Source organism: Saccopteryx bilineata, chromosome 10 (genome assembly GCF_036850765.1).
Source record: "Saccopteryx bilineata isolate mSacBil1 chromosome 10, mSacBil1_pri_phased_curated, whole genome shotgun sequence".
NCBI classification, from domain to species: Eukaryota; Metazoa; Chordata; class Mammalia; order Chiroptera; family Emballonuridae; genus Saccopteryx; species Saccopteryx bilineata.
The window spans coordinates 75028440-75055354 of NC_089499.1; the positions used below are offsets into that span (position 1 = coordinate 75028440).

The following is a 26915-nucleotide window of genomic DNA, read 5'->3' on the forward strand; positions in this document are numbered from 1 at the left end:
ACCAATTCTGAAGCCTCTGTAGCAACATGAATAAAAAGAGGCTGAGGCCTGCCTGTGGTGGCGCAGTGGATAAAGCATTGACTTGGAACATTGAGGTCGCCAGTTCAAAACCCTGGGCTTGCCTGGTCAAGGCACGTATGCAAGTTGATGCTTCCTGCTCTCCCCGCCTTTCTCTCTCTCTTCTCTCCAAAAATGAATAAATAATAATAATAAAATAAAATAATTTCAAAAAAAGAGGCTGAAAATGTAGGCAAGCAGTGATTGAAATTATGCATAAGAAACACGACGATGCTGTTGTATTAGGGCTGGAATTCTGAGTGTCGTTTTCTTAGAATAGCAGAAAGAACACGGGCTTTATAAGTACAGATAGTTTTTATTCAGGCATTGCTATATAGCTGTTATCTAAGCTTGGTTGATCATGTTCCCCAACCTCTTTGTGCGTCAGTTTTCTTATCTGCAAAATAGGCTGATAGAACTACCTCCTGGTATTGAGAGGATTAAAATAGGATGATGCACAGAAAAGAAAATGACCCAAGAGTAAGGAAGGACTCAACAAATTGTAGTACTAATTTTTATTTTTGTTGTTGTATTTTCAAAATTTTCAAAAGATCGTCAACTCCTATCAGTTACAAACGGAATAAAAAGTAAAATAACTAAAAAAGGAAGGAGAAAGAGGTTCACGAAACCGAACTTCAGAGTTAGAGAGCCAGACAAAGCGACAACCGACTGAGTGGGGGCGCCTGGACTCGGGTCGGGTGAGGCGTCCCCGGAGGTGTCCAGCAGGGGTCGCTGCTGCTGGAGGTGACACCGGGGCCGGAAGCCGGGCTGGCGACGACAGGGCGCACTCGCCAACTCCTCCCGCTTCCGCCGCCGCCGCCGTGGTTCTCCGCTGAGTTGCCGTCTACGCGGAGCTGCTGCAGTCGTCGCCAAGATGCCGCTGGAGAACCTGGAGGAAGAGGGTCTACCAAAGAACCCCGACCTGCGCATCGCGCAGCTGCGCTTCCTGCTCAGCCTCCCGGAGCACCGCGGGGACGCGGCTGTGCGCGACGAGCTCATGGCTGCGGTCCGCGATAACAGTGAGAGCGCGCTTGTCGAGTCAGCGGCCTGGGCCTGGCCCGCCCGCGCTCCGGGGCCTGCGGGGGTCTTCCCCGCTCGCGGGTCCCCGAGGCCAGGCCTGGCTTCTCAGAGCCTCAGGCTCCTCCTTTGAAGAGACGCCTTCGGGAGCCCCAGTCGTGCTCTCGGCGGGCGGCGTCGCTGCGGGCGGCGTCCCGTGCGGGGCCGGAGCAGGGCTCGCTTCCTGCCGTGGTGACGGCCCCGGGCTGGGGCAGCCCTGCGCGGGGGTTGTGGTCCGCGCAGAGACCCGCAGCACCGGCCTGCGGACGCTGACAGGCGCGTCTCAGTGGGTGTGCGGACAAGCTCACCCCTTCCCGTGCTGGAAGGTGGTCTTGGGACACACGCCATGCGGAGGCCGGCCCGGGGTGGTCCTCCACCCGGCCCTGGCAGAGGCTGGCTGGGCCAGGACGAGCCCTTGTGCAGATGTGCCCACAGCCGGTGCCCAGCCCTCTCCTGAGCGCGGCCCATGCCTCCCTGGTCGTGGGTGGGAGACCGACTTTAGGGTGCTGCGGTGCCCCATTCATAGGGCTCTCTTTTTGGTTCCCAGACATGGCTCCTTACTACGAGGCCCTGTGTAAATCCCTTGACTGGCAGATGGACGTGGACCTGCTCAATAAGATGAAGAAGGCAAACGAAGAAGAGTTGAAACGCTTGGACGAGGAGCTGGAAGATGCAGAGAAGAATCTCGGAGAGAGCGAAATCCGTGATGCAATGATGGCGAAGGCGGAGTACCTGTGCCGGATAGGCGATAAGGTGAGGAGAGGTGGCGGCCCCGCATTGTGTCCTGGACAGTGTGTAGCAGGGGTCCCCAAACTGCGGCCCCCTGAGGCCATTTCTCCGGCCCCCGCCGCACTTCCAGAAGGAGCACTTCTTTCATTGGTGGTCAGTGAGAGGAGCATAGTTCCCATTGAAATACTGGTCAGTTTGTTGATTTAAATTTACTTGTTCTTTATTTTAAATATTGTATTTGTTCCCGTTTTGTTTTTTTACTGTAAAATAAGATATATGCAGTGTGCATAGGGATTTGTTCATAGTTTTTTTATAGTCTGGCTCTCCAACAGTCTGAGGGACAGTGAACTGGCCCCCTGTGTAAAAAGTTTGGGGACCCCTGGTATAGTCTCGTCTAGACGGGGCACTTTGTACGTTAATAATGTCTGATTTAAAAAATCAACTTCCTAACATGCTTCTCTAAAGTAGCGAGTAAGTATAACTATGTGTAAAGAAAAAGTTAGTAGTCTTGCTAAACTCTTTCGGTCACCTGCCCCACAAACAGCAGGCAGGGGTGTATTTCCCCATCTCTCTTCATACCATTAAAAGCATAGTGACCAAGCAGAGACTTTTATTTATTTATTTATTTTTACTGCTTTTACAAAATTGGAATTATTCTCAGTAGTTCACTTTTCTCACATATCTTGGTTAGGAAGCATTGGTTCTAGTGCATCTTAAAAATAATTTTTTACACAAGTAGTAGGTTCCTTACAAGAAACTGAAACATTATAGTTATTGTTAAACTCTATTTGATCTTTTTTATTCTGTACCTCCTCAAAGGTAACCTTTTCAGTTTTTTTACTGTACATTTATAGGTAGCTATATATATCTGTAGAGATTAGGTAGGTGTAAAAATAACTGATGTATTCTTATTGTCCTGTTTACTTTTTTCGTTAAGCATCATGTACATAAATCTTGCTCATTCTGGTTGACGGTTACCTAATAGTCCATTGCAGAGCTGTGTATAGTTTACTTAGCTCTTCAGTTATTGATAGACGTGTGGTGTTTTCAGCTGTTTTTGCTATTACAAGCTGCTGGTGAAAAAACATGCTTGTATTTTCCGCCTTGTGCCTATATGCTAATGTTTCTCTAGGGTATATTCTGTGAAATGCTGAAACAAGGAACAAAAATTTTTTTCCCTTTTCCAAGTGAGAGAAGGGGAGATAGACTGCTGCATGCACCCCAACGGGGATCCACCCGGCAACCCCATCCGGGGCTGATGTTCTGCCCACCTGGGCCCACGCTGGCAGCCTACCTATTTTTAGCACCTGAGGCAGAAGCTCCATGGAGTCATCCTCAGCACCCGGGCCACTGCACTCGAACCAATCAAGCCATGACTGTGAGAGGAGGAGGAGGAGGAGGAGAGAGAAAGAGAGAAAGAAGGGGAAAGGGGAAGGGTGGAGAAGCAGATGGTCACTTCTCCTATGTGCCCTGACCAGGAATGGACCCCGGACATCCACACACCGGGCCGATGCTCTACCACTGAGCCAACCGGCCAATGCTGAACAAGGAGCAGTTTTTACCTTCTACGTGTGGCAAGTTCTTCCACACAGCAGCCAACCCAATTGATAGCCCACTTTCAGTGTGTGAGAGGGTTACCTGACAGTATTGGATCCTTAAATTTTTTAAAAACTTAGCAGTTGTGTAATAGTGATTAAGAGGATGGGCTTTGAATGTCCTTCATATTAAGCACTATATCCAAAGTATTTAGCTGACAGATGGCATGTCATTAATATAAAAAATTAATATATATTGTGGCTCCCTGGGTCAGAAAGGTTGTTTCCCGTTTCAGCAGTTACAGTTTACTGGACCCGCAGTTTCCTCATCTGTAAAGTACGGATAATGATTATTCTACTCAGGAGAAGTAAAGATAGAGATAAAGAGCTTACTTAGACAGTACCTGGCACAAAGTGTTTAAATGTTAAATTTGAAACAAGTTTTCTTCTGATTATAAATTTAAGATTTGGTCATGGTAAAAATTTGGAAAATATAAAACATTTTAAAAGCTAATGGTTTGTGTGGTTTTCTCAGTTGTGTATATGTGGTTGGTTTTAAAGAGGATGCATGATTGAGAAACTTAAAGCTTTTGATTCAGGTGTTGATGAAGTTCAATGGAAAGCATGCTTGAGTCAATATCAAGGTTCTTAATTGGTGATTTTCTACTATTGTATGTTTTTCAAGTTGAGTTGTTCTAAAAAGAACAGCTTTTCTTTTCCTTCTGTTGACTCTTTTTAAAAGATTTTATTTATAATTAGTAGATAATGGACAATGATTTTTTACTATTGACTGTTACTACTGATTATAATTATTAGTCTTTATGGTGCTTAGTTTATTACATATTTGTAGTGGAAGCTCCTGCAAGAAGGCTTTTTGTCCTTTTGACATGATCTCATTAATCATACAGCATTTGTCACAGGCTCACCTGTTTTTTCTCTCCAAATCTGGAGTCACTTGTTTTTCCTAGGATCCCTGATTTCTTTTAGTGGGAGATAGTATTTAGAAACCAGGATCTGACTGCTGGGTGTGCCCATTACTGTCCTGCCAGTTATTTTTATAATTTTGAGCTGTAATTAATTGCATAAAACAAAGTCAGACACATAGTATTAATAGAAAATACCAAGTGTAAACACATGATTTTATCCATGTTCGTGTTTTAAAGCAATGGAGAAACATTTTATTCCACAATGCTTTGAGATAGAATTGCACATTTAAATTCTTAGTTGGATTATAATAGTGACTAAGATAAAATTTCCATTATCCTTTAAGTGAAACGAATGATTTTAAAGTAGTGTATTATAGGCCTGACCTGTGGTGGCGCAGTGGATAAAGCGTCAACCTGGAAACGCTGAGGTTGCTGGTTCAAAACCCTGGGCTTGCCTGGTCAAGGCACATATGGGAGTTGATGCTTCCTGCTCCTCCCCCCCCCCTCACCCCCTCTCTATAATGAATAAATAAAATCTTAAAAAAAATAGTGTATTATAATTGTTAAAGAGAAAAATAATGAATATGTGGGGAAAAGAATATAGAAACAATTGTGAATAAATTGAGCATCTTTTCTTACATTGTTTTCTAGATAAAATATAAGTATATGCTTGGGTATATCTGATGTAATTTATGCAAATGAAGAGAATAGTATAATAAACCGCTGTGTGATTATCACCCAGCTTCAACAATTATCAGTTTGTGGCCATCTTGTTTCATCTCTACTCTTCCCTTTACTACCCCACCCCATCCCCTCATCCCTGTTGAGAAAATCCCAGACAGCCGATAGCTTCTGAACCTTTCAATCTTCTCACCTCTTGGTTTGGTTCTCTTGATAGGAGGGTGCTCTGTCAGCTTTTCGCAAGACATACGACAAAACTGTGGCTCTGGGTCACCGACTGGATATTGTGTTCTATCTCCTTAGGATTGGTTTATTTTACATGGATAATGACCTCATCACACGAAACACAGAAAAGGCCAAAAGGTACTTGCTAGCAGTGGGGATATATTCCCTCTAAATTATGATGCTATAAATAAGAGATTAGTGTAATAAATATGTTTTCTTCTTGCTATAATACCAAATTTGGTCAAATAATTTCTATATTTAGTGAACTATCTTTAAATATTCTTTTGGTTCGAGTTCTTAAAAGTTGTTTTCTTTTTGAAAATAACACAAAACTTGTAAAAAGTGACTTTGCCTATTTCTAGATTATGACCTTACTTATTTTTATTTTATAGTTTAATAGAGGAAGGGGGAGACTGGGACAGGAGGAACCGCCTGAAAGTCTATCAGGGTCTTTACTGTGTGGCCATTCGGGATTTCAAGCAGGCGGCGGAGCTCTTCCTTGACACTGTTTCCACATTTACATCCTACGAGCTCATGGATTATAAAACCTTCGTGACCTACACTGTCTATGTCAGCATGATTGCCTTAGAAAGACCCGATCTCCGGGAAAAGGTAATGGCTGAATCTGTAATGTTCGTATTTAAAGATGATTTCATGTTTTTCTAACTTAAATCCACAAAGGTCATTAAGCATACATTTGTTTGGTTTCGTTTTGAACCCTAGGTTATTAAGGGAGCAGAGATTCTTGAAGTGCTGCACAGCCTGCCAGCCGTGCGGCAGTACCTGTTCTCACTCTACGAATGCCGCTACTCGGTCTTCTTCCAGTCACTAGGTAAGGAGAGAGTTACTCGTTTGCATGATCTGTCTTCATCTTATTCCCAGTCCTTTTGGCAGAGAACCTAAGACGACTTCATGTACAGGAAAAAAATAGTGTGGAAATAGCTGTAGGTCTTTAATCAGTATGGGTGAATAATTTTTTGCCTGTATTTGTTTAGAGGGGGGTTAGCTGACTGACCTGTTTTTATACGGCACAGGAGGTAAGATTAATGCTTACATTTAAGAGGATTGTTAAAAGAAAAAGGAAGAACATGTGCCAGGGACCTAATGCTTCTCAATGGCTAAAAATTGTGTCAGGACCTTTGCTGAGGAAGTTTGCGAGACCCCAGAGGGAGCAAGTGCTTGTGAATATTGAGTTTTATGGAGAAAGATGTGATGGAATCCTGACTCTCCTACTGGATAGATATGAACTGAGCCTTGAATTGAACAATTTGTTATTTTGTATGAAGTAGCTAAGTCTTTGTGCTGATTTGCAGATCATTTTCAAGGGCTGTAGGATGAGAAAATAATCTGTTGAAAATACTTGCAATGGTTCTCCAAAGCTAGTATACAGTAACCTACCTACATGAACTTGCTTATTCTCTTCCTGTCCTCACCCCTTCCCAGCGGGCCATTTGGGTTCCTACTGGTGAGCATGAATTGCTAAAATGATAAAGGAACTAATTTGGATCAAGTCAACCCAGGGGTCTCTCCTGTTTTTCCTATAACTTAAATAACTTGGCACTGACATACAGTGATGGCCAAAGGTAGTATGTGAAATTTCTGAAAGTGTTTGGTTAAATGGGTAGCATTCAGAACAATTGGGGTGAGAGGCACTCCAAATGATGATTGTTTGAGTGGGTTTGGGCCCATTACTGCTCAGATGTGCAGCTTTCCTCTCTGCAGTGAGAACAGAAACCTTTGCATTCCTGGAGCTCTTATTTTATACCCCTTCCTCTTTTTTATTTACGTATAAATGATATACCATAAAATTCACCATTTTATAGTATAATTTAGCAGTTTTAGTAGATGGACAAGGTTGTGCAACCATGATCACCAATTCTAGAATATTTTCGTAACCGCAAAAAGAAACACATACGCATGAGCTGTTACTCTCCCTTCCTCCCCTAGTCCCTGGCAACCGCTGACGTTTCTACCTCTGGATTTGCTTCTGGACATTTCTAATGTGGCTTTTTTCACTTAGCACAGTGCTTCCACCGGTCACCCAGTTGTAGCATGTATGGCATCAGTACTTTGTTTAGTTTTTATGGCTGAATGGTAGTTATTGAATGGACATACCACATTTTATCTATCATTCAATAGTTGATGGGTATGTGGCCTATCTCCAGTTTTTGGCTATTAGAAATATACTGTAGCCTGACCGGGCGTTGGCACAGTGAGTAGAGCGTCAGACTGGGATGCCGAGGACCCAGGTTTGAGACCAGGGGATGATGCTCTGCCCATCTGGGCCGCTGCTCCATTGCAACTGGAGCCATTCTAGCACCTGAGGTGGAGGCCATGGAGCCATCCTCAGCGCTTGGGCCAACTTTGCTCCAATGGAGCCTTGGCTGCAGGAGGGGAGGAGAGATAGAGAGAAGGGAGAGGGGGAAGAGTGGAGAATCAGATGGGTGCTTTTCCTATGTGCCGTGGCCAGGAATTGAACCCGGGACTTCGACACGCCGGCCCGATGCTCTACCACTGAGCCAACCAGTCAGGGCATATCTTGTGATTTTTTAATTGGCATTTCTCTTACAACAAATGATTTTGAGCAATTTTTTTGTGTGCTTATTGGCCATATGCCCCATTTTTTTTAACTTAGCATATTGTTTATCTCTTCTGCTAACTAGAGTTCTTGGGGGCAGATGTTATGCTTTTCTTATGTTGGTGGTGACCCTGGCACCAGCACAGCCTGGTGCGTTACTGAGTGCTCTGTGTTCATTGCATTAATTAAATCAGTAATTTAAGAGAAAAAGGAGGGGCATGTTAGTGTAATGATATTGATGGCTTTTGGAAACCACTGAGTGGTGAGGGCACTAACCTCCTCCCACCCTGCCCACTGCTATTAGCAGCCTTTTATTTCAACACCTTTGGGTGCAACTTTGTATCTACCAATTTTATACATTTCCCAGATATTTCAAATGAATAGGATAGTTATACATGACAGGGTCATCATTATGTGTATTAGTTATTCTCTGTTTTAGTATAGTGAGTCACTAGGGTTTATTTGGTTTTGTAAGACTGTTTGCTTCTCCAAATGTTCATAGACTGTATGCTTTAAAATATTTCATATGGAGAAGGAAATAGCATCTTTTTTAGGTAATATCTGATTGTTTTTAAAGATTAGAAATAAAACTGTCCCCAAATCCACACACACTGTATGTGTACTTTAAAATACAAAGAACAATACAAAATACCAAGGTTCTATGCATACGTGGAAGACAAAGGCCTTTCTAACTTGCTAAAGTCAACTGCTGTTAGCAGGTTGCAGGTGTGTCTTTCAGGGACAATAATATACAGAGATATGTGAAACACCTTTAAACATATGGATGTATTCTACATGTTTTTTAAGTAGATGTAATGTGTTTACCTTTTCATGTCACTATGCAAACAGCTGTTGACTGAGTCAGTCGTGTTAAGTGTCTGTCATGTACCAGGCACTAAGAATATGTAGTGGCAAATCAAACAGGCGGTGTGCCTGGGAGCCTTCATTTATTTTAAGGATTTCTTAGTATTTCATTGTATTAGATATGCCATACTTTATCCTCTGCTGATAAAAAATTGTGTTTCCAATTTTTCCCTCTTACAAGCAATCTTTTTATGTTTTGTTTTTTTGTATTTTTCTGAAGTTGGAAGTGGGGAGGTAGTCAGACAGATTCTCGCATGTGCCCGACCTGACCAGGATCCACCCGGCACGCCCACCAGGGGGCGATGCTCTGCCCATCTGGGACATCGCTCTGTTGCAATCAGAGCCATTCTAGTGCCTGAGGCAGAGGCCACAGAGCCATCCTCAGCGCCCGGGCCAGCTTTGCTCCAGTGGAGCCTTGGCTGTGGGAGGGGAAGGGAGAGACAGAGAGGAAAGAGAGGGGGAGGGGTGGAGAAGCAGATGGGCGCTTCTCCTGTGTGCCTGGCTGGGAATCGAACCCGGGACTCTTGTACGCCAGGCTGATGCTCTACCACTGAGCCAACCGGCCAGGGCACAAGCAATCTTGTTTTGAACACTTGTTTACAATTCATCTTTTCAACTTCTGCTTATTTCCTTAGGACAGAATTTAAGAAAATGAATTTTTCAGTAGGTGAATACATTTTCTCTTGGTCACCGCTGCCCTCCAGATGTATTGTGCCAGTTACATGAACACAGTGTCTACTTCTCTCACTTGAATGTCATGTGAGAGGATCTGTCCCCTTCTTTCCATACTCTTAGCCAGTTTGAGAGAATAAAAGTAATTTTATTGTTTTTTTGTGTTTTTTTTACCAAGAGTAGTTTTTTAATTGAACTTTTTAATCTTTTAAACGGCATGTAAAAAATGGAAGATGTTTTATGCTGGGCTTATGGCTGTGACCCTGCCTCACCAGCAAACATTTTTCCTCTGTCCTATTCCATGGCTTTTGAGGGGCATATTTTTTTCCAGTGTATTGAGATGTGATTGACATAAAGCACTGTGTTAGTTTAATGTGTCTGACAGATTTGGTACTTACGTATTCTGTTAAGGAGAGTGAGCATCAGCTCACGTTGAGTGCGGTTGACCTCCACGTTGTCACACTGTGGTGGTCTCTTGTCTGCTTTGTTGTTGGCCATTCTGTGGCTCCTGCCATGACTTCATGGCTTCATCCTTGTCAGACCTCTCAGTACTGACTGCCCTAGATTTAGTCATTGCCCTTTTCTGTCTTTATTCTGTCATCAAATAATCTGGATGAGAGTGGTTCGCAAATCCCCGTCTCCAGCCTCTGACTTCCATTGAGCAGCAGACTCGTGCCAGACCGTCTCCTTGACCTCTTCACTCAATGTCTAATAGGTAAATACACTCGAATACTGCCAGAAGAACGCATCAGTTCCCCGCGGCCCCCGCCCCCACATAGAAACACCTCCAAAACCAAAACTGAGTCTGCTGCTTCTCCAGGGATTTCAGTCTTGTTCAAGCCAGAAACATAAGTTTATTCTTGAGTCTGTTCTCTCGCTTACTTTCTGAATCTTCCTCCTTGGATTCTCTTTTTTCTTTTTAAATTTTTTTTTAATTTATTGATTTTAGCCAGAGAGGAAGGGAGAGAAAGGAACATCAATCCATTCTTGTATGTGCCCTCACCCAGGATCAAACCAGAAACCTCTGCACTTCAGGCCGATGCCCCAACCAAGAGAGCTGTCCGGCTGGGCCCTCTTTGGAATCGTGAGCTTCGCCAGGCTTTTCCTGTGCCAGGCGTGGCTTGTCACTGCTCTGTGCCTTCTCTGTGCTTGGCTGGATCCTCTGGGAGGTCTTCCCTCTCTGCCCCAGTCCAGGGGCGGCCTGCTCACACTCCCTACGTCACTCCCTACATAGTCTCTGGGAGCGTCTTTGTCCATCTCTCTGCTGTTAGACATTGCGTTTCTGTGGCAGCAGGGGTCGTGTCTGTTGGTTTACTGCCATAGCCTCAGTGTTTAGAGCCGTGATATATATCAGTAGTAGTTATTCAGTAGAATAGTTTGTACTTGTGTGGATTGCTCATTAATATCCTGTGTAGATTTTACTGTTCAATTCATCTTTTTCTTTTTGACTTAAAAGAGCTCTTTATACATATGGGCTATTAATTCTATGTTATAAATATAGTATGTCCTCTGGTTGGTCTATCTGAAAGGGAGAGGCTTATAATTTGTCATTTTATTCATTGCAGCTGTAGTGGAACAGGAAATGAAGAAGGACTGGCTCTTTGCTCCGCATTACCGCTACTACGTGAGAGAAATGAGAATTCATGCCTACAGCCAGCTGCTGGAGTCATACAGGTCGTTAACCCTTGGGTATATGGCAGAAGCCTTTGGTGTTGGCGTGGAATTCATTGACCAGTAAGTTTAAATGACCTCATTATTTTATGTTTTAAAGTTACCTGTTAATGTGTGAATTTGTACATTTTCTTTGTTTACATTGTTTCCCTCAATTATAAAAAAAAAAACTTAAGACTTTTTTTAAGATTATCAGAACAGTTATAGCTATCATCTCTACCTTCATGATGTGCCCCTTCTAGTAACAGAGTTGTAGAGAGGATAAGTGATTTTGCAAAAGGTATCAGACCAGTTATCAGAGTGGTCTTCTGCCCCTTCTCTGGTCCACACTGCCTGGTGGGAAGGAGGCTTAGATCTCTGCCTCATACTTCATGTTAGGTCGTATTTCCTCTGGTAACGCCTTTCAGCTTTTAGGTTGCTGCTGTAATTCTGGTCACACTGGTAGTTAAATATGGGGCTTGTGGTCCTTGATTGAGTGATTCGTCAGATACTGTCTAAACCAGGGGTTGGGAACGTTTTTGACTGAGAGCCATGAACACACCACATATTTTAAAATGTAATTCCATGAGAGCCATACAATGACCCATGTACGTGACGCATTATCCAATAAAAATTTGGTGTTGTCCTGGAGGACAGCTGTGATTGGCTCCAGCCACCTGCAACCATGAACATGAGCGGTAGGAAATGAATGGATTGTAATACATGAGAATGTTTTATATTTTTAACATTTTTTTTTTTTTTAAGATTTGCCTGCGAGCCAGATGCAGCCATCAAAAGAGCCACATCTGGCTTGCGAGTCAGATAGGTTCCTGACCCCTGCCCTAAATCATTACAGTGTGGTTGGCATTGTTTTTGATCCCTGTGGACTTTTATTGTAGTTGTAGAGCTGAGATGGCAAGTAAGCACACAAATATATATGGTAATTTCAGATAGAAGCGAGCCTGCAGAGATAATAAAATGGAATAGAAGGCTGTGTGTGGCTGCGGCCTAGTGGTGATGGGGGCGAGGGCAGCTGTCAGAGAGTTCGTGTGGGGCCTGGCAGGCCCTGGTGTGGAGCTGGGGTTCTAGTCTAGGTGCTGTGGGAGCCACTGGAGAACTTTAAGCATGGGAGTGATGTGATTGCATGCGGTTCTCTCACGGACCAAGAGAAGGAAGGGACCGGTGGTCTGTTCAGTAGCTCATGGATATGTTAATGTTGGCTTGGATGAGCATTGTGGGAGTGGAGTTGAGAATCAGACATTCAGAATGTGCTGTCCATTTGGTATCAAGATCAGTGGGTCCCAAACATAAGACATAAGTCTTCTGCTTTTTTTTTTTTTTTTTTTTTTTTTGTGGCAGAGACAGTCAGAGAGAGGGACAGACAGACAGGAAGGGAGAGAGATGAGAAACATCAATTCTTCGTTGCAGCTCCTTAGGTGTTCATTGATTGATTTCTCATATGTGCCTTAACCACGGGCCTTCAGCAGACTAAGTGACTTCTTGCTCGAGCCAGCGACCTTGGGCTCAAGCTGGTGAGCTTTGCTCAAACCAGATGAGCCTGCGCTCTAACTGGCAACCTTGGGGTCTTGAACCTGGGTCCTCCCCATCCCAGTTTGACGCTCTATCCACTGTGCCACCGCCTGGTCCCAAACATAAGTCTTTTAAATGTTTGAGACATTTTCAGGGGCTAACAATGAAAAAAGTGTTTATATAGTTATTTTAAGTGAAGTTGCATTTCACCATTTTCTTTTTAGCGGTGTATTATTTCATGAAAAATTTCAAACATGTAGAAAATTCTGAGGAATTACACAGTGAATTCCCATATATCCTTGATTCTATAATTAACATTTTGTTATATTTGCTTTATCACACATCTGTTCATATTATTTTTTAACTACTTCAAAGTAAGTTTCAGATGCCCATTCATTTTACCCCTAAACACTTTTAGCATGTATGTCAGTGTTTATGGGCTTGTTTGTATTGAGTTCAATGAATTGCACAGATTTTAAGTGTAACCCACACCTAGGAGCCATCATCAGAGATTCTCTCATTCTCTTTCTTCAAAGAAAAGGGGCAGTGATAGTAATTTTTCTGGGTTTGTTTTTTGTTTTTTTTTTTCATTTTTCTGAAGCTGGAAACAGGGAGAGACAGTCAGACAGACTCCCGCATGTGCCCGACCGGGATCCACCCGGCCCGCCCACCAGGGGCGGTGCTCTGCCCCCCAGGGGGCGATGCTCTGCCCATCCTGGGCGTCGCCATATTGCGACCAGAGCCACTCTAGCGCCTGAGGCAGAGGCCACAGAGCCATGCCCAGCGCCCGGGCCATCTCTGCTCCAATGGAGCCTTGGCTGCGGGAGGGGAAGAGAGAGACAGAGAGGAAAGCGCGGCGGAGGGGTGGAGAAGCAAATGGGCGCTTCTCCTGTGTGCCCTGGCCGGGAATCGAACCCGGGTCCTCCGCGCGCTAGGCCGACGCTCTACCGCTGAGCCAACCGGCCAGGGCCAATTTTTCTGTTTTAAAAGTTACCCTTACCACAGTAGAAAGCTGGTCTCCCTAGGCTGGTTTTGGTGTTTCATTTTTGAGTTAACTAGTCTGTGAGATCCGACTGGTAACCACCCAGGTCACTAGGATGGGGATGGCCGTTGTGAGTGGCTTTCATGAATCAGTGGAGTGTCAATTGCATGAGAAAGCAGGGTTGGTCTGTTAGCATTGTGACTCTGCCACTGAAAAGCTGTGTGGCTTTGATCAGGTTTTGTCCCTTCCTCAGTTTCTTAACTGACATGTGGAGGTGATAAAGTGGCACTAATTGGGGGCAAAATGAAGCTCAAATTTTTAACATCTGAAGCAGGACAGTGCTATTTAGACACACTGCAATGTTGTCATCACAACGACACTGGAATTCAAGGCAGGCAGCACATTTCAAGGCAGATGGTATTTGAATTGTTTAGTTTTCCCTTCATTTTCTTAGACCACTTCTAGAGACAAAGGTTGTGCTACTTGACCTTAATTATTACTTAGAAAGGCATTGTTGTCAATTTCTGATACTTGCTTCAAGTCTGGGTTTTCATGGATTCTTTTTTTCCTCCTTGAAAACTTTTTTTTTCCTTTTATTAATCCTTTTTAAAAATGGGCTTGGTAAATTTGAACAGTAATTCTACATCAGTCTCCTGTTTCTACTTCCTTACTCAGTAAGATACTGTTGGAAAGGGGAAGGGGCTATTAATTGAATAAACATTACTTCTATTGACATAGATTAGAAATCATGTCCATGGGCTGTTCCACAATTTTGTTGGTGGGTCTTTTGTTTGAAACTTGAGGTGCCTGTGTATTCTTGAGGTTCTGTTTATTCCATGAATACTCAGTTCATCATTACTGGACGTCTGTGTGTGAGGCACTATGTGGAAGGCTTGGAGCAAAGCAGAGGCGGGGAAGATGAGTAATCCTGGGATGTGTTTGTTAGTACATAGGGATAGGATAAAAAGGTGTTTGGATCTAAAGCGGGGAATGGGACTTCAGTGCCATCTTAGGGTGTTGGGAGTTAAACTTTGATGTTGTAACCAGAAAGGAAGCTATGCCCAGATTACTCCTGGCACACGGATTTCAGAACGAACATAACTTGGAGTATTTGATCCAGAATGGACACATCTGCTTCCTGTGGACATTTAGATTGTGTGTCACTGCATATTTAGGATTTTTATAGGATATGATGAGGGGAAAGGAGCTGCTTTCTTATGGGCATTTAGACTGGATATCATTGTATATTTAGGATTTTTATAGGATGTGATGGGATAAAAATATGGGCTTCCCAGATAGAAGAAATAGCACAAAAAAATTGAGGGACATGTCTGAAAAACGATTGGCCTAGCTGACCTGGAGGGAGTGTGTGGTGGGGTGTGCTGGAAGTCCCCTGAGACGAGCGTGGAAAGCGTGGAAGAGGACCAGGTCAGATCTAAAGCAGGGTCTTCAGGGCCACACTAAGGAGTTGGAATCTCTTCGAGGTCTTCATTGGCCCCTGAGCTAGTCTGCTGAGAATGGGATGGAAAGAAGCTGCCCAGCTGTCAGCTTGGGTGTTGGCAGTCAGGCCGCAGAGCCAGAAGGGCCGAGTGCGGCAGAGGCTCTTCCTGAGTCCGAGTGTGCTGTCCGTCACAGCCAGTGTATTTCTCTGTGTCTTGCTGCCTGGTGTCTCGTTCCTAAGTCAGAACACCAAGATTCTTCTTTGGAGGTTTTCTTCCCTTTTCTGTAGATTTGGGTAGGACTAAGAAAGCTGATGATGATTCAACTTGATTGTGTAATCTTTTCTGTGTACTTCAGTCTCAGAGTAAGAGTTGTAAATGGATTTAGCAGCTGTAGTCTAGATCAGTGGTCCCCAATCCCCTGACCAGTACCGGTCCGTGGGCCATTTGGTACTGGTCCGCAGAGAAAGAAAAAATAACTTACATTATTTCTGTTTTATTTATATTTAAGTCTGAACAATGTTTTACTTTTAAAAAATGACCAGATTCCCTCTGTTACATTCGTCTTAAGACTCACTCTTGACACTTGTCTCGGTCACATGATACATTTATCCGTCCCACCCTAAAGGTCGGTTCGTGAAAATATTGGGTTGGGGAATAAGTTCGTAGCGTTTTTACCGAAGACTTTTATTTAAACAAAAAACAATAATTATATCAATAAGTTAATCAATTATATATTCGCCGTTGCTGTTTACAACCTCTTCCCAGCTCTTGACCAATTTGTTGATGCTGTTCTGCCAAAAATCGCCTAGTCTGGTGTCAAAGAAGTTATTGAGCCAGTTTTTAAGGACCTCTTTGATATCGAAGGTAATGCCCTTCATATGGTTTGACAGGGAGCGGAAAAGATGGTAATCGGTCGGTGCAAGGTCCGGAGAATATGGCGGATGCTGAAAGACCTCCCATTCGAGCTCTTGGAGTGCGGCTTTGACGACTTGTGCAACATGGGGCCTGGCGTTGTTGTGAAGGAGTATGGCTTGACCATGTCGATCAGGTCTTTTCAGTCGAATAGCCTCATTCACACGGTGTAGCTGGGCAATGTAGAGCTAGCTCCTTGTTGACCGTGGCATTCTTTTCGAGCATTTCCCAGTGCACCATGCCCTCCCAGTCCCACCAAACACATATCATGATCTTCTTTGGATGAAGGTCCGCTTGACTCTCGGCTTTGGCGTATCTCCTGGAGCCACCCACTCATTTCTTTGCTTCATATTGATGTATAGGCACCATTTCTCATCTCCCGTGATGATTCGGTACAAAAAGCGCTGTTTATGACCGCGTGTTGCTCGATGGCGGGCGAGATGCTAAGAAGCAATTTGAAGGCGACTTTCTTTGTTTTTTTCGTTGAGCTCGTGAGGCACCCAGGCTTCCAGTTTTTCGGTAAATCCCATTGAATGAAGGTGATTGAGAATCGTTTTATGATCGCAGTTCATTTTTTCCGCCAATTCACAACTGGTTTGGCGACCGTTCTCCTTCAAAAGTGATTTGAGATGTTCTTCATCGAATTCAGAAGGCCTTCCGCTGCGAGACGTGTCATCGACGTCAAAGTCGCCATTTTTGAACTTTGCAAACCATTTCCGTGCTGTAGACTCACCTATGACACCTTCTCCATACACGTTGCAAATGTCCCGGGCTGCTTCGGCAGCTTTTTGACCTCGATGAAAAGCAAAGAAGAGCAGGTGTCGAAAATGTTGATTTTTGCCTCCTGGGTATTCCATTTCTAAGCCTCAAAACTAATAAAAAATTAAATAACTCAAAAATACAATTAACATAGTTTTGTAGAGCAGAAAGAGTTTTATCGAATGAATACTTACCCTTTGCCAAACAGCAAACAAATCGTTGTGAAATAAAAGAAAATATAAAAACGCTACGATCTTATTCCCCAACCCAATATTTTCTGACATTAAACCGGTCCATGGCCCAAAATAGGTTGGGGACCACTGGTCTAGATGTTCACCTCTACCTGCAGTATGAATATAAGTGAGTTTAGAAACAATATCGGTATTTTTTAAGTTTTACTTAAAGCCACTCAGTTCCATCAGTGGTTTTCACCCACTGGTCTATATAATCTTCATACAGCATCAGGTGGTTAACTGTTTCACAGACTGAAGCGGGGTGTGGACCAGCAAGTGAAAACCACTGTGGTACGCAACTCAAAAACTAGTAATTGGAAGAAGCAATGGACATTGTAGCAATTGGAGCAAATATACTTTGAGAGTGTAGAAATAGAGCATGCTGTATAAACATGTTACTGTTTTTGCTAATTTAGGATAACCTCTTACCTAAAATCTTCAACAGCATAACTTAATTCATGGCATAGTGGGTTTTTTGCCAGTGACTGACCATGGCAACTAGATTGTCTCTTTATAAAGTACAAGTCAAAGCACAGTTCTACACGTTTTGTCATCTAATTGTACTGCTTGCTCTTCTGTAAGTATGAGGCCATGGTGTTTGCCTCTGACCTTCCTCAATAGACAGTTCTGCCCAGTATGGTGGCATTTCATTGTAGCTCCAATTTCCAGTTGTATGAGTGAAGTTTATCTTTTTTATGTATACCCTTTCCCCGTATTTTAATGAGTCATTTGTCTGATTTTAGTATTTTCATACACATTCTCTCTTAGTTTTTGACTTGGTTTTGGTGGTCATTTCCTATGCAGAAATTCTCTTTTCATAATCAAACTTCCCCATTTTTCTTGTGTGGTTTTGTAGGCTCCCTCAACACTATTTATTAAGCCAACCTTTCTCCATTGATCTGCATTGGCATTTTTGGTAGAAATTTAATTCTTAAGATTTAGAGTTGTAAGTTGGTGTTTCTTTTCTGTTGGTATTTGGGTGCTTGGATCAAGATATTTTAGTATCGCCTGACCTGTGGTGGCGCAGTAGATAAAGTATCGACCCAGAACGCTGAGGTTGCCAGTTTGAAACCCTGGGTTTGCCTGGGAGTTGATGCTTCCTGCTCCTCCCCCTTCTCTCTTTCTCTCTCCTCTCTCTAAAAATGAATAAAACCTAAAAATAGAAGTCCAAACATAAAAATTATTTTAAAAAATTATTTTAGTATCTGGGAGAGGAATCTTGTTACATAATTTTTATTTGAAATCTGATTTTTCTTGATCCAGAGGACTCACTGTATGAATTTCTGAATTTAACACAATTCTGATACAGATAGACTATTTTAAAGGAAGGAGTCCTTTCCATGTATTCTTTTTCCTAGCATCATCAAGCTGTCTTCATGTAGCTTTTGTGCCTTACTCAGCATCTGCTCTTCCCATGTTGTAAGGTGGTAGACTGGACTGTCTTAGGAGAATTTGACTATTGGTGCTAGTTTTCGAGATATTTGTGTAATAACCATGTTGTTTAAATAGCTGTCTTAATTATGAGGTTTGGTTCAGGACTGGATTATGGATGCTCATAAATACCTTTTTCACATTTATAACAGATTAACACATCCCTGGTCCTAAATTATTGTAGCATATTATTCTTTTTTCCCCTTCGTGTTACCTGCTCTTTACCAGTTAAGTTGAAGGAAACTGGGCAGTTTACTAACTGCCCTCAACCCCACAATAAATCTTATTTTTCTTAGGTTTTTTCCTAACTCAGTGTTCATCTCTGAGCACTTCTTTGACATCTGTGCTGTTTCTGACTATGAACCTCCAGAGTCATGTTCATTCTAGGAGACGGCTTCCTTTTTGGGAAAATCCTGCAGTACACCAGATTTCAACAGCTGTCTGTGCAGTGCTCAGTCATGAAGAAAGCGAATGTTACCTTGAAAGACCATTGAACCATGTATTGAGTGCACTCCTCTATAAGACTAATGCTAAAGGCTCTTTTCTCTCAATTAGGGAACTCTCCAGATTTATTGCTGCTGGGAGACTACACTGCAAAATAGATAAAGTGAATGAAATAGTGGAAACCAACAGGTGCGTTTAAGTTTGGTTGTCATTTGTAAGACTCCCCAGAATAAGGGACATTCCTAAGTGCCTTCTTTTAGAAGTAGGTTAATGGTTGGTACAGAGTAATGCAACTGGTAAATAATTCATGTTTTTCTTGAATGTACTTACAGACCTGACAGCAAGAACTGGCAGTACCAGGAAACTATCAAGAAAGGAGATCTGCTGCTGAACAGAGTTCAGAAACTTTCCAGAGTAATCAATATGTGAAACCATGTGAACAGAGAGAGGGCTTCCTTTGGAGATAATCATTGGAATTTTTATCGCTTCCTTCACTGGGTGCCCGGTTCAGCTGTACAGAATAAATACTGCGTTGTTTCTGTCAGTTTTTTCCTTAAACACACATACATTAGCATGGGGTCCAGTAATGTTAAAGCAATGTTACTTTTATGTCATTTCAACATCTCTGGTTTATGGTATAATGGGTTACATTCAGAGGCTATAGTACCCGAGTTAAACACGGGACTGCCTCAACAGTAAAATAGAGATAATTAATACAAACCCATTATTTCTTACCTTCAAGCCTCCTCAAGTTTGGAAAGAACAATACACACTATATATTTATTGTAGGTCAAAATTATACAGTATCTCCCACTTAGCACAAAAGACAGAAGATACATATATCATAAGCTTTCCCTCAACAACAGTAACCATAGAGATGGGAAGTTACTGTAGGAGGCTGACCTACCCTGGATTCCAGAATGAGCTCAATGAACATGGGTGTGGGAAACCTACATGGACATTGGCAAAGGACCACAGTAATAGCAATGAGGACAACAAAGCTGTCCCTTGATCTCGACCCCCCCCCCCCCAATTAGAATATAAACTCAGTGAGTCAGGTGGGGATTAGTGCTATGAATAAAGAAATGTAAAACCTGCTAAAGGAGACAGGCTGAAATAGGGCATAAGGGACCATCTTCTATGGGAGTCACAGAACGAAGGCATCTGTGGGGTGACAGTTAAAGAGACGGTACAAATATCTAGGGGAAGAAAGGAAGTTGTTGGGGGCTGTAAGCAGAGTAGTGGCCCAGTTTGACCTTGTGTCACTATGGCACTCAGCTGGAGTGTGTGCCAGATAGTGGGGCACAGAGGCAGCTCGGTGTGCTGAAAGAGTGGGAGGAAGGATGAGACAATGAGCAAGGACGAGCCTAGGTTTTTTGAATGGTGACCTGAACAAAAGTTTTGGTAGAGGTAAGAGAATGACATTTTACTGTAAAAGGAAGGGGAGAGATATATGTTTTTTAAGAGAGTATGTTTATATGCCGATAGGAATGGTTCATTAAAATATTAGAGAAGCCTGACCTGTGGTGGCACAGTGGACAGAGCACTGACGTGGAACCCTGAGGTCACCAGTTCAAAACCCCAGGCTTTCCTGGTCAAGACACATCTGAGAAGCAACTACTATGAGCTGATGCTTCCTGCTACTACCCCACTTTTCTCTCTTTAAAATCAAACCTTAAAAAAATAAAAGGAGAAAACAATGTTAATTGACAACACCATTCATTTATGATAAAAAGTTGAGTAAATTAGGACTAATAATAGGAAACCCTGCCCTGTTGCAGAGGAGACGATGAAGTCGTAGATGCATCACCTTCAAAATCAGGACAGCAGCTGTCATCCCTTTGTACTGAAAGGGGCCGCTGGTTATTTGCCAAGGGCAGCAGAGTGACCAGAGCTGTGCTTGGAAAAGTGGTGTCTGAGGTACTGTATGGTGGGCAGGGGGCTGTTGAGATGCTGGATATGCCCAAAGCATTTGAGAACGCATTTATGGAATTTTTAAATTTATTTTTGTGACAGGAACAGAGAGATGAGAAACATCAATTCTTTGCGGCACCGTAGTTCATTGCTTTCTCATATGTGCCTTGACTGGGGGGCTCCAGCAGACCAAGTGACCCCTTGCGCAAGCCAGTGACCTTGGGATCATGTCTGTCATCCCACGCTCTGGCCAGCAACCCCGCATTCAAGCTGGCGAGGCCGTGCTCAAGCCAGCAACCTCGGGGCTTTCAACCTGGGTCTCTGCATTCCAGTCCGACACTCTACTGTGCCACTGCCTGGTCAGCCACATTTACAGATTTATAACTGCTGAGTTATAAAACCTTATTCACAATGATCACTTGTAAATTATGAATTGACCAAATTATAAGTACCCTCAACAAAACCGATGATCCCGGGACCCAGTGGTGTCTGTTAAACTGCAGTCATTGTGAATGCCCTGTGCTCCTTGTGTCCATTTAAGATTTAGAATTTTTTAAAGCAATTTGACTCATTGCAGTTCATTCTAGAGGGGAATAAAGTAGGATTAAAGTGTCAGTTCATGAAATAACCCCTTCCCTCAACCCCTACCTATAAAACCACTTGAACTGATCATGGAGTGACTTTTCCATCTAGAGGAGAGGGAAGTCACACACTTCTGAAAGAGACAAGACATGCCATCCATTCCCAGTGCAAGATGGGGAAACAAAACAAGACTGCTGGTAAGTCAAGTAGAATAACTTACCTTATGATGAAGTAAATACAATTTTGATCCTGACCAGGTGGTGGCGCAGTGGATAATGTCAGCCTGGGATGCTGAGGATCCAACTTTGAAACCCTGAGGTCACTGGTTTAAGTGCAGGGTTGCTGGCTTGAGCATGGGATCATAGACATGACCCCATGGGTGCTGACTGGAGCCCAAGGTCGCTGGCTTGAGCAAGGGGCCACTCAGTCTTCTATAGCTCCCTGGTCAAGGCACATATGAGAAAGCAATCAATGAACAACTAAGGTGCTGAAAGTATGATTTGATGCTTATCTCCCTTTCTGTCTGTCCCTCTCTCAGTAAAAACAACCCAACAAAAAACAAAAAATGATTTGGAAGAGTGGGAGTCCATTTTTTCTTTTTCTGAAAAATACATGCTTATTGCAAAAGAAACCCAAGCAGCCTTGAAATTCTACAGTGCTGAGATAGCTACTGTTAACATTTTGGTGAATATTCTCCATGTTTAGTCCTATGTGTAATTTTTTTTAATTATTTTTATTTTATTTTTTTACAGAGTCAGAGTGAGGGATAGACAGGGGCAGACAGACAGGAACGGAGAGATGAGAAGCGTCAATCAGTTTTTTGTTGCGCATTGAGACACCTTAGTTGTTCATTGATTGCTTTCTCATATGTGCCTTGACCAGGCCTTCAGCAGACTGAGTAACCCCTTGCTGGAGCCAGCGACCTTGGGTCCAAGCTGGTGAATTTTTGCTCAAACCAGATGAGCCCACGCTCAAGCTGGTGACCTCGGGGTCTCAAACCTGGGTCTTCCGCATCCCAGTCTGACGCTCTATCCACTGTGCCACCGCCTGGTCAGGCCTATGTGTAATTTTTAATACATATACTGCTCAAGAGACATTCTATAATTACAGATCCAAGTGGAATACTGTTAAGTCTCAAAGTAACAGTTTGGAGGCAAAAAATAAAATTGAAATCCAAAAACCCTCTTTTTAAATGAACACAGGGTACAGAAGCCAGGAGAACAAATCAGGTCCAAGCCTCACTCGCAGCAGCAGTCCGACATCAGCCTTTGCCTCTGAGCCTCCTTCCTCACTGGGAGAGTAGAAACCAGGCTTAGGAGGTTCATTTAGGTGAAAACACTACAAGCTAACGAACAGTACATTAGCTGCATTTCTTAGTGCATTCATATGAGTGTTAGTAGAAAGCTGTCACATAAAATGACTAAGGCCACCTAAGCCAAGTTGTATAAGATAAACCAAGAATTTTAGAATTTTTAAATATTTGATCTTATTAAATTGATTTTTTAAAAACAAACTTACGTTGTATAGTGAGACTAGATAATGCTAACTTCAAACTCTGGTCCTCTGCATTTTGGCCAGTAGAGTATTTGAAACCTGATAAAAGGCCTGTCAAGGAACTTTCGTCCAGACCCTTATTTTCAATGGCTAGGGGTACAGAAGGCTGAGAACTAGAGCAAGTCAGGGTGCCAAGTTTCCTGATACTACAAATTTGCAAACTGGTCACCTATGGTCACAGCTACCCCAACTCTAGAAAAATGGACAGATGAGGCTTACTCTGGGTTTCCATTCTCAGTCGAGCGAAATGGCTACGTGTGTTCTCCAGTGTGTAGTCTTGAACCTGCCCTGCCCCCATTCCAGGCCTGCGGGCCCCAGCTGCAGCTGAGTTTGATGTCCCCACAGGACTCCCCATCCTGTGCGTGTGCAATTGATGGCTAGGCCTCCTGCGTCAATCACCTAGGAGACCTCTAGCCAAAGAATTCTTGTCCTTCTACATCTGTTAGCTTCCATTTACATAGCTTGTTTCTTTTTTTTTAAAAGTCCTGACTTAATTTTCTGGTTTTAGTCATTAAGGGCACAATATGAAAATATGATTATCATTAAAATGATTTTTTATTTGCTAAGTCAGATAGAGCTAAAACACTTCATTGTGTTGAGTTCCTTTCAATATTGGTGAATTTTTTAAAGTCAAAGCTAGAAACTTCTCTTGTCACTTTTTCTTTTTTTTTGTATTTTTCTGAAGCTGGAAATGGGGAGAGACAGTCAGACAGACTCCCGCATGCGCCCAACCGGGATCCACCCGGCACGCCTACCAGGGGCGACGCTCTGCCCACCAGGGGGCGATGCTCTGCCCCTCTGGGGCATCGCTCTGCCTCAACCAGAGCCACTCTAGCGCCTGGGGCAGAGGCCAAGGAGCCATCCCCAGCGCCCGGGCCATCTTTGCTCCAATGGAGCCTTGGCTGCGGGAGGGGAAGAGAGACAGAGAGGAAGGAGGGGAGAAGGGGTGGAGAAGCAAATGGGCACTTCTCCTATGTGCCCTGGCTGGGAATCGAACCCGGGTCCCTCGCATGCCAGGCCGACGCTCTACCGCTGAGCCAACTGGCCAGGGCCTCTTGTCACTTTTATAAACAGTCTAATGCTTAATACACTATCCTAGTATGAAATGGAGTCACTGGAATGAATGAGCTTTTGTGATTTAAAAAAAAAAATTTATTGATTGATTTTATGGGGGTGGGAGGGTGGAATGAGAAGTAGCTGCTTCACTCTAGCTGTTCACTGGTTGCTTGTCATACATGCCTTGACTGGGCAAGCTCAGGGTTGCAAACTGGCCACCTCAGCATTCCAGGTCAGTGCTCTATCCACTGTGCCACCACAGGTCAGGTTTGTGATTTTTTTTTTTTTTTGTATTTTTCTGAAATTAGAAGCGGGGAGGCAGAGAGATGTACTCCCACATTTGCCCGAGCAGGACCCACCCGGCAGGCCCACTAGGGGGCGATTTTCTGCCCATCTGAGGCATTGCTCCGTTTCAACCAGAGCCATTCTAGCGCCTGAGGCGGAGGCCATGGAGCCGTCCTAGCACTCAGGCCAACTTTGCTCCAATGAGCCTTAGCTGCAGGAGAGGAAGAGACAGAAAGGAAGGAGAGGGGGAGGGGTGGAGAAGCAGATGGGCACTTCTCCTGTGTGCCCTGACTGGGAATTGAATTCGGGGCTTCCACACACCGGGCCAACGATCTACCATTGAGCCAACCGGCCAGGGCCCTAGCTTGTGATTATTTTTAAAGCAGTAATGCCAATTTCTCTTAGTAAAATGTGTGCGTTAATTTTATTCACTGAGATAAATATTTAAAAGATATGCCAAATTACAGTAATCTATTTCCTATATTAGAATAGTTTTTGTTAATTTCTAATTTACTAATTAGCAGGCCTAAGTATCTGCACCTAAACTTACCTGATCAAATGACTAAAAGGATACCTAGACTCTTTGTTCCCTGAACACAGAACACTGCAGTACAAGTATGATTTTATGACTGAATACAATTAGTCCTTAGTAACCTAACCAAGCATTGGTAGTAATTGATAGATTAGTGATCAACAAATCAAGTGCATAGTTCTGATTTTTTTTTTTTTTTTTTTTGTATTTTTCTGAAGTTGGAAATGGGGAGACAGTTAGACAGACTCCCGCATGCGCCTGACCGGGATCCACCCGGCATGCCCACCAGGGGGTGATGCTCTGCCCATCTGGGGCGATGCTCCGCTGCAACCAGAGCCATTCTAGCGCCTGAGGCAGAGGCCATAGAGCCACCCTCAGTGCCCGGGCCAACTTTGCTCCAATGGAGCCTTGGCTGCAGAAGAGAGAGACAGAGAGGAAGGAGAGGGGGAGGGATGGAGAAGCAGATGAACGCTTCTCCTGTGTGTCCTGGCCGGGAATCAAACCCAGGATTCCTGCACGCCAGGCCAACACCCTACCACTGAGCCAACCGGCCAGGGCCCACACACTGATTTCTATTCATCAAGTGTGAATTCAGTGATGCAGGAGGGACGTTCTACACTAGGGAGAAATGTCAGCTTTGAGCTGTGCAGCTGTGCCACATGTGGCCCTTTCCCAGGGGAGGAAATAGAAATATAAAGCCAACAGGTACTGTGTAAGTGGGACTCCGTGTTGACCTGTCATTGCTACAATCAGAATGTGCTTTCTCAGACTACGTTTGGGACTGAGAAGAAAGGCTTGTTGGATATAATTCTTCATTGATTAAGAATGTGTAGGCCCAGTAGTCGCAGCCACCGTGGCGGCTGTCATTCAGGTGCAGGTTCCCATTTGATTCAGACAGATGGTAATGAAACTACAGAGCCAAGAATTGGTGGGCCATTTTCTTTAATTCTAGCCTCACACTCAGCAAGAGAGTAAAAACAAACACTCGGGCACCAAAACCCACTCACACAGTCTCCGGTACCACAACCAGGAGAATCTTTTCCGAGTTTTCCTAGAATCAAAGGCCCCACTAGGTAGCCTCACCCACTTCTTTTTCCCCATCTGCATGCCTCCATCTTGGCTTCTTCTTCTCCTGCAACCATGTGGCCTCTTCTCCCTGCAACAACATGGTCTCCCCCAAAATGGCCTCCTAGCTCCTTTTAAACCTTATCGGCATGAAAATCCCTCCTCCAGCACACATTAGCATAACCAAGCCCTTTCCCAAGCAGAAAGGCAATCAGCACTATCACGTGGCAGCACCATCACATGAGCAGTGGCCATTTTTAACAAAGTGAGCATAAAAATCAGATTTTACAAACTTATTTATCCAACACAATGCCAGCAGTTTCTCTGTATAAAGAGACCTTTAAATTCAAACACTTCTGAACCCTTTGGCCTAGCTACAACCAGTTTGGAAAACTTATGGGGGAGGGGCAAATATAAAGTTTCTTCTTTTTTTTTAAACATTGATTTATTGTTCAACTTATTTATACACTCATTGGATGATTTTTTTTTTTACAGAGACAGAGAGAGAGATAGACAGGGACAGACAGACAGGAACGGAGAGATGAGAAGCATCAATCATTAGTTTTTCGTTGTGCATTGCGACACCTTAGTTGTTCATTGATTGCCTCTCATATGTGCCTTGATTGCGGGCCTTCAGCAGACCAAGTAACCCCTTGCTCGAGCCAGTGATCTTGGGTCCAAGCTGGTAAGCTTTTGCTCAAACCAGATGAGCCTGTGCTCAAGCTGGTGACCTCAGGGTCTCGAACCTGGGTCCTTGGTATCCCAGTCTGATGCTCTATCCACTGCGCCACTGCCTGGTCAGGCTCTTATTTTTTTTTTACCTGTTCCCTTTACCCTGGGAACAGATCTTTTTGATTGATTGATTTTAGAGAGACAGAAAGGGAGGGAGAAAGAGAAAGACAGAGAGAAATGGAAGCATTTGTTTGTTGTTCCACTTATTTATGCATTCATTGGTTGCTTCCTGTATGTGCCCTGACCAGGCATTGAACCGGCAACCTCAGTGACTCAAGACAATGCTCTAACTGACTGAGCTAACTGGCCAGAGCAAACTGCAGATTTTTTTAAAGTAGGTATTTACTCCTACTTGACTAAAGATCCAGTGGAATTCTTAAAGCAAACAAACAAAAACAAAACAAAACAAAAAGGTAAGAACCATTGACATGACAGCCCAGAATTCACAGCCTGGCAGTGCTACCTGCCAGCATCATATAACATGCCTGA

At 43.5% G+C, this 26915-nt stretch overlaps 1 protein-coding gene across 1 annotated transcript; it reads left to right on the forward strand.

Moving 5' to 3' along the window:
* Window positions 1-846: 846 nt before the first annotated feature.
* On the forward strand, window positions 847-19245 carry PSMD6 (proteasome 26S subunit, non-ATPase 6). Its single transcript, XM_066244519.1, has 8 exons — window positions 847-1076; window positions 1661-1866; window positions 5202-5347; window positions 5602-5821; window positions 5933-6041; window positions 10889-11057; window positions 18818-18895; window positions 19039-19245. The coding sequence occupies exons 1-8, from the start codon at window positions 932-934 to the stop codon at window positions 19133-19135; spliced, it is 1170 nt and encodes a 389-aa protein (XP_066100616.1). The 5' UTR covers window positions 847-931; the 3' UTR covers window positions 19136-19245.
* Window positions 19246-26915: the final 7670 nt, after the last annotated feature.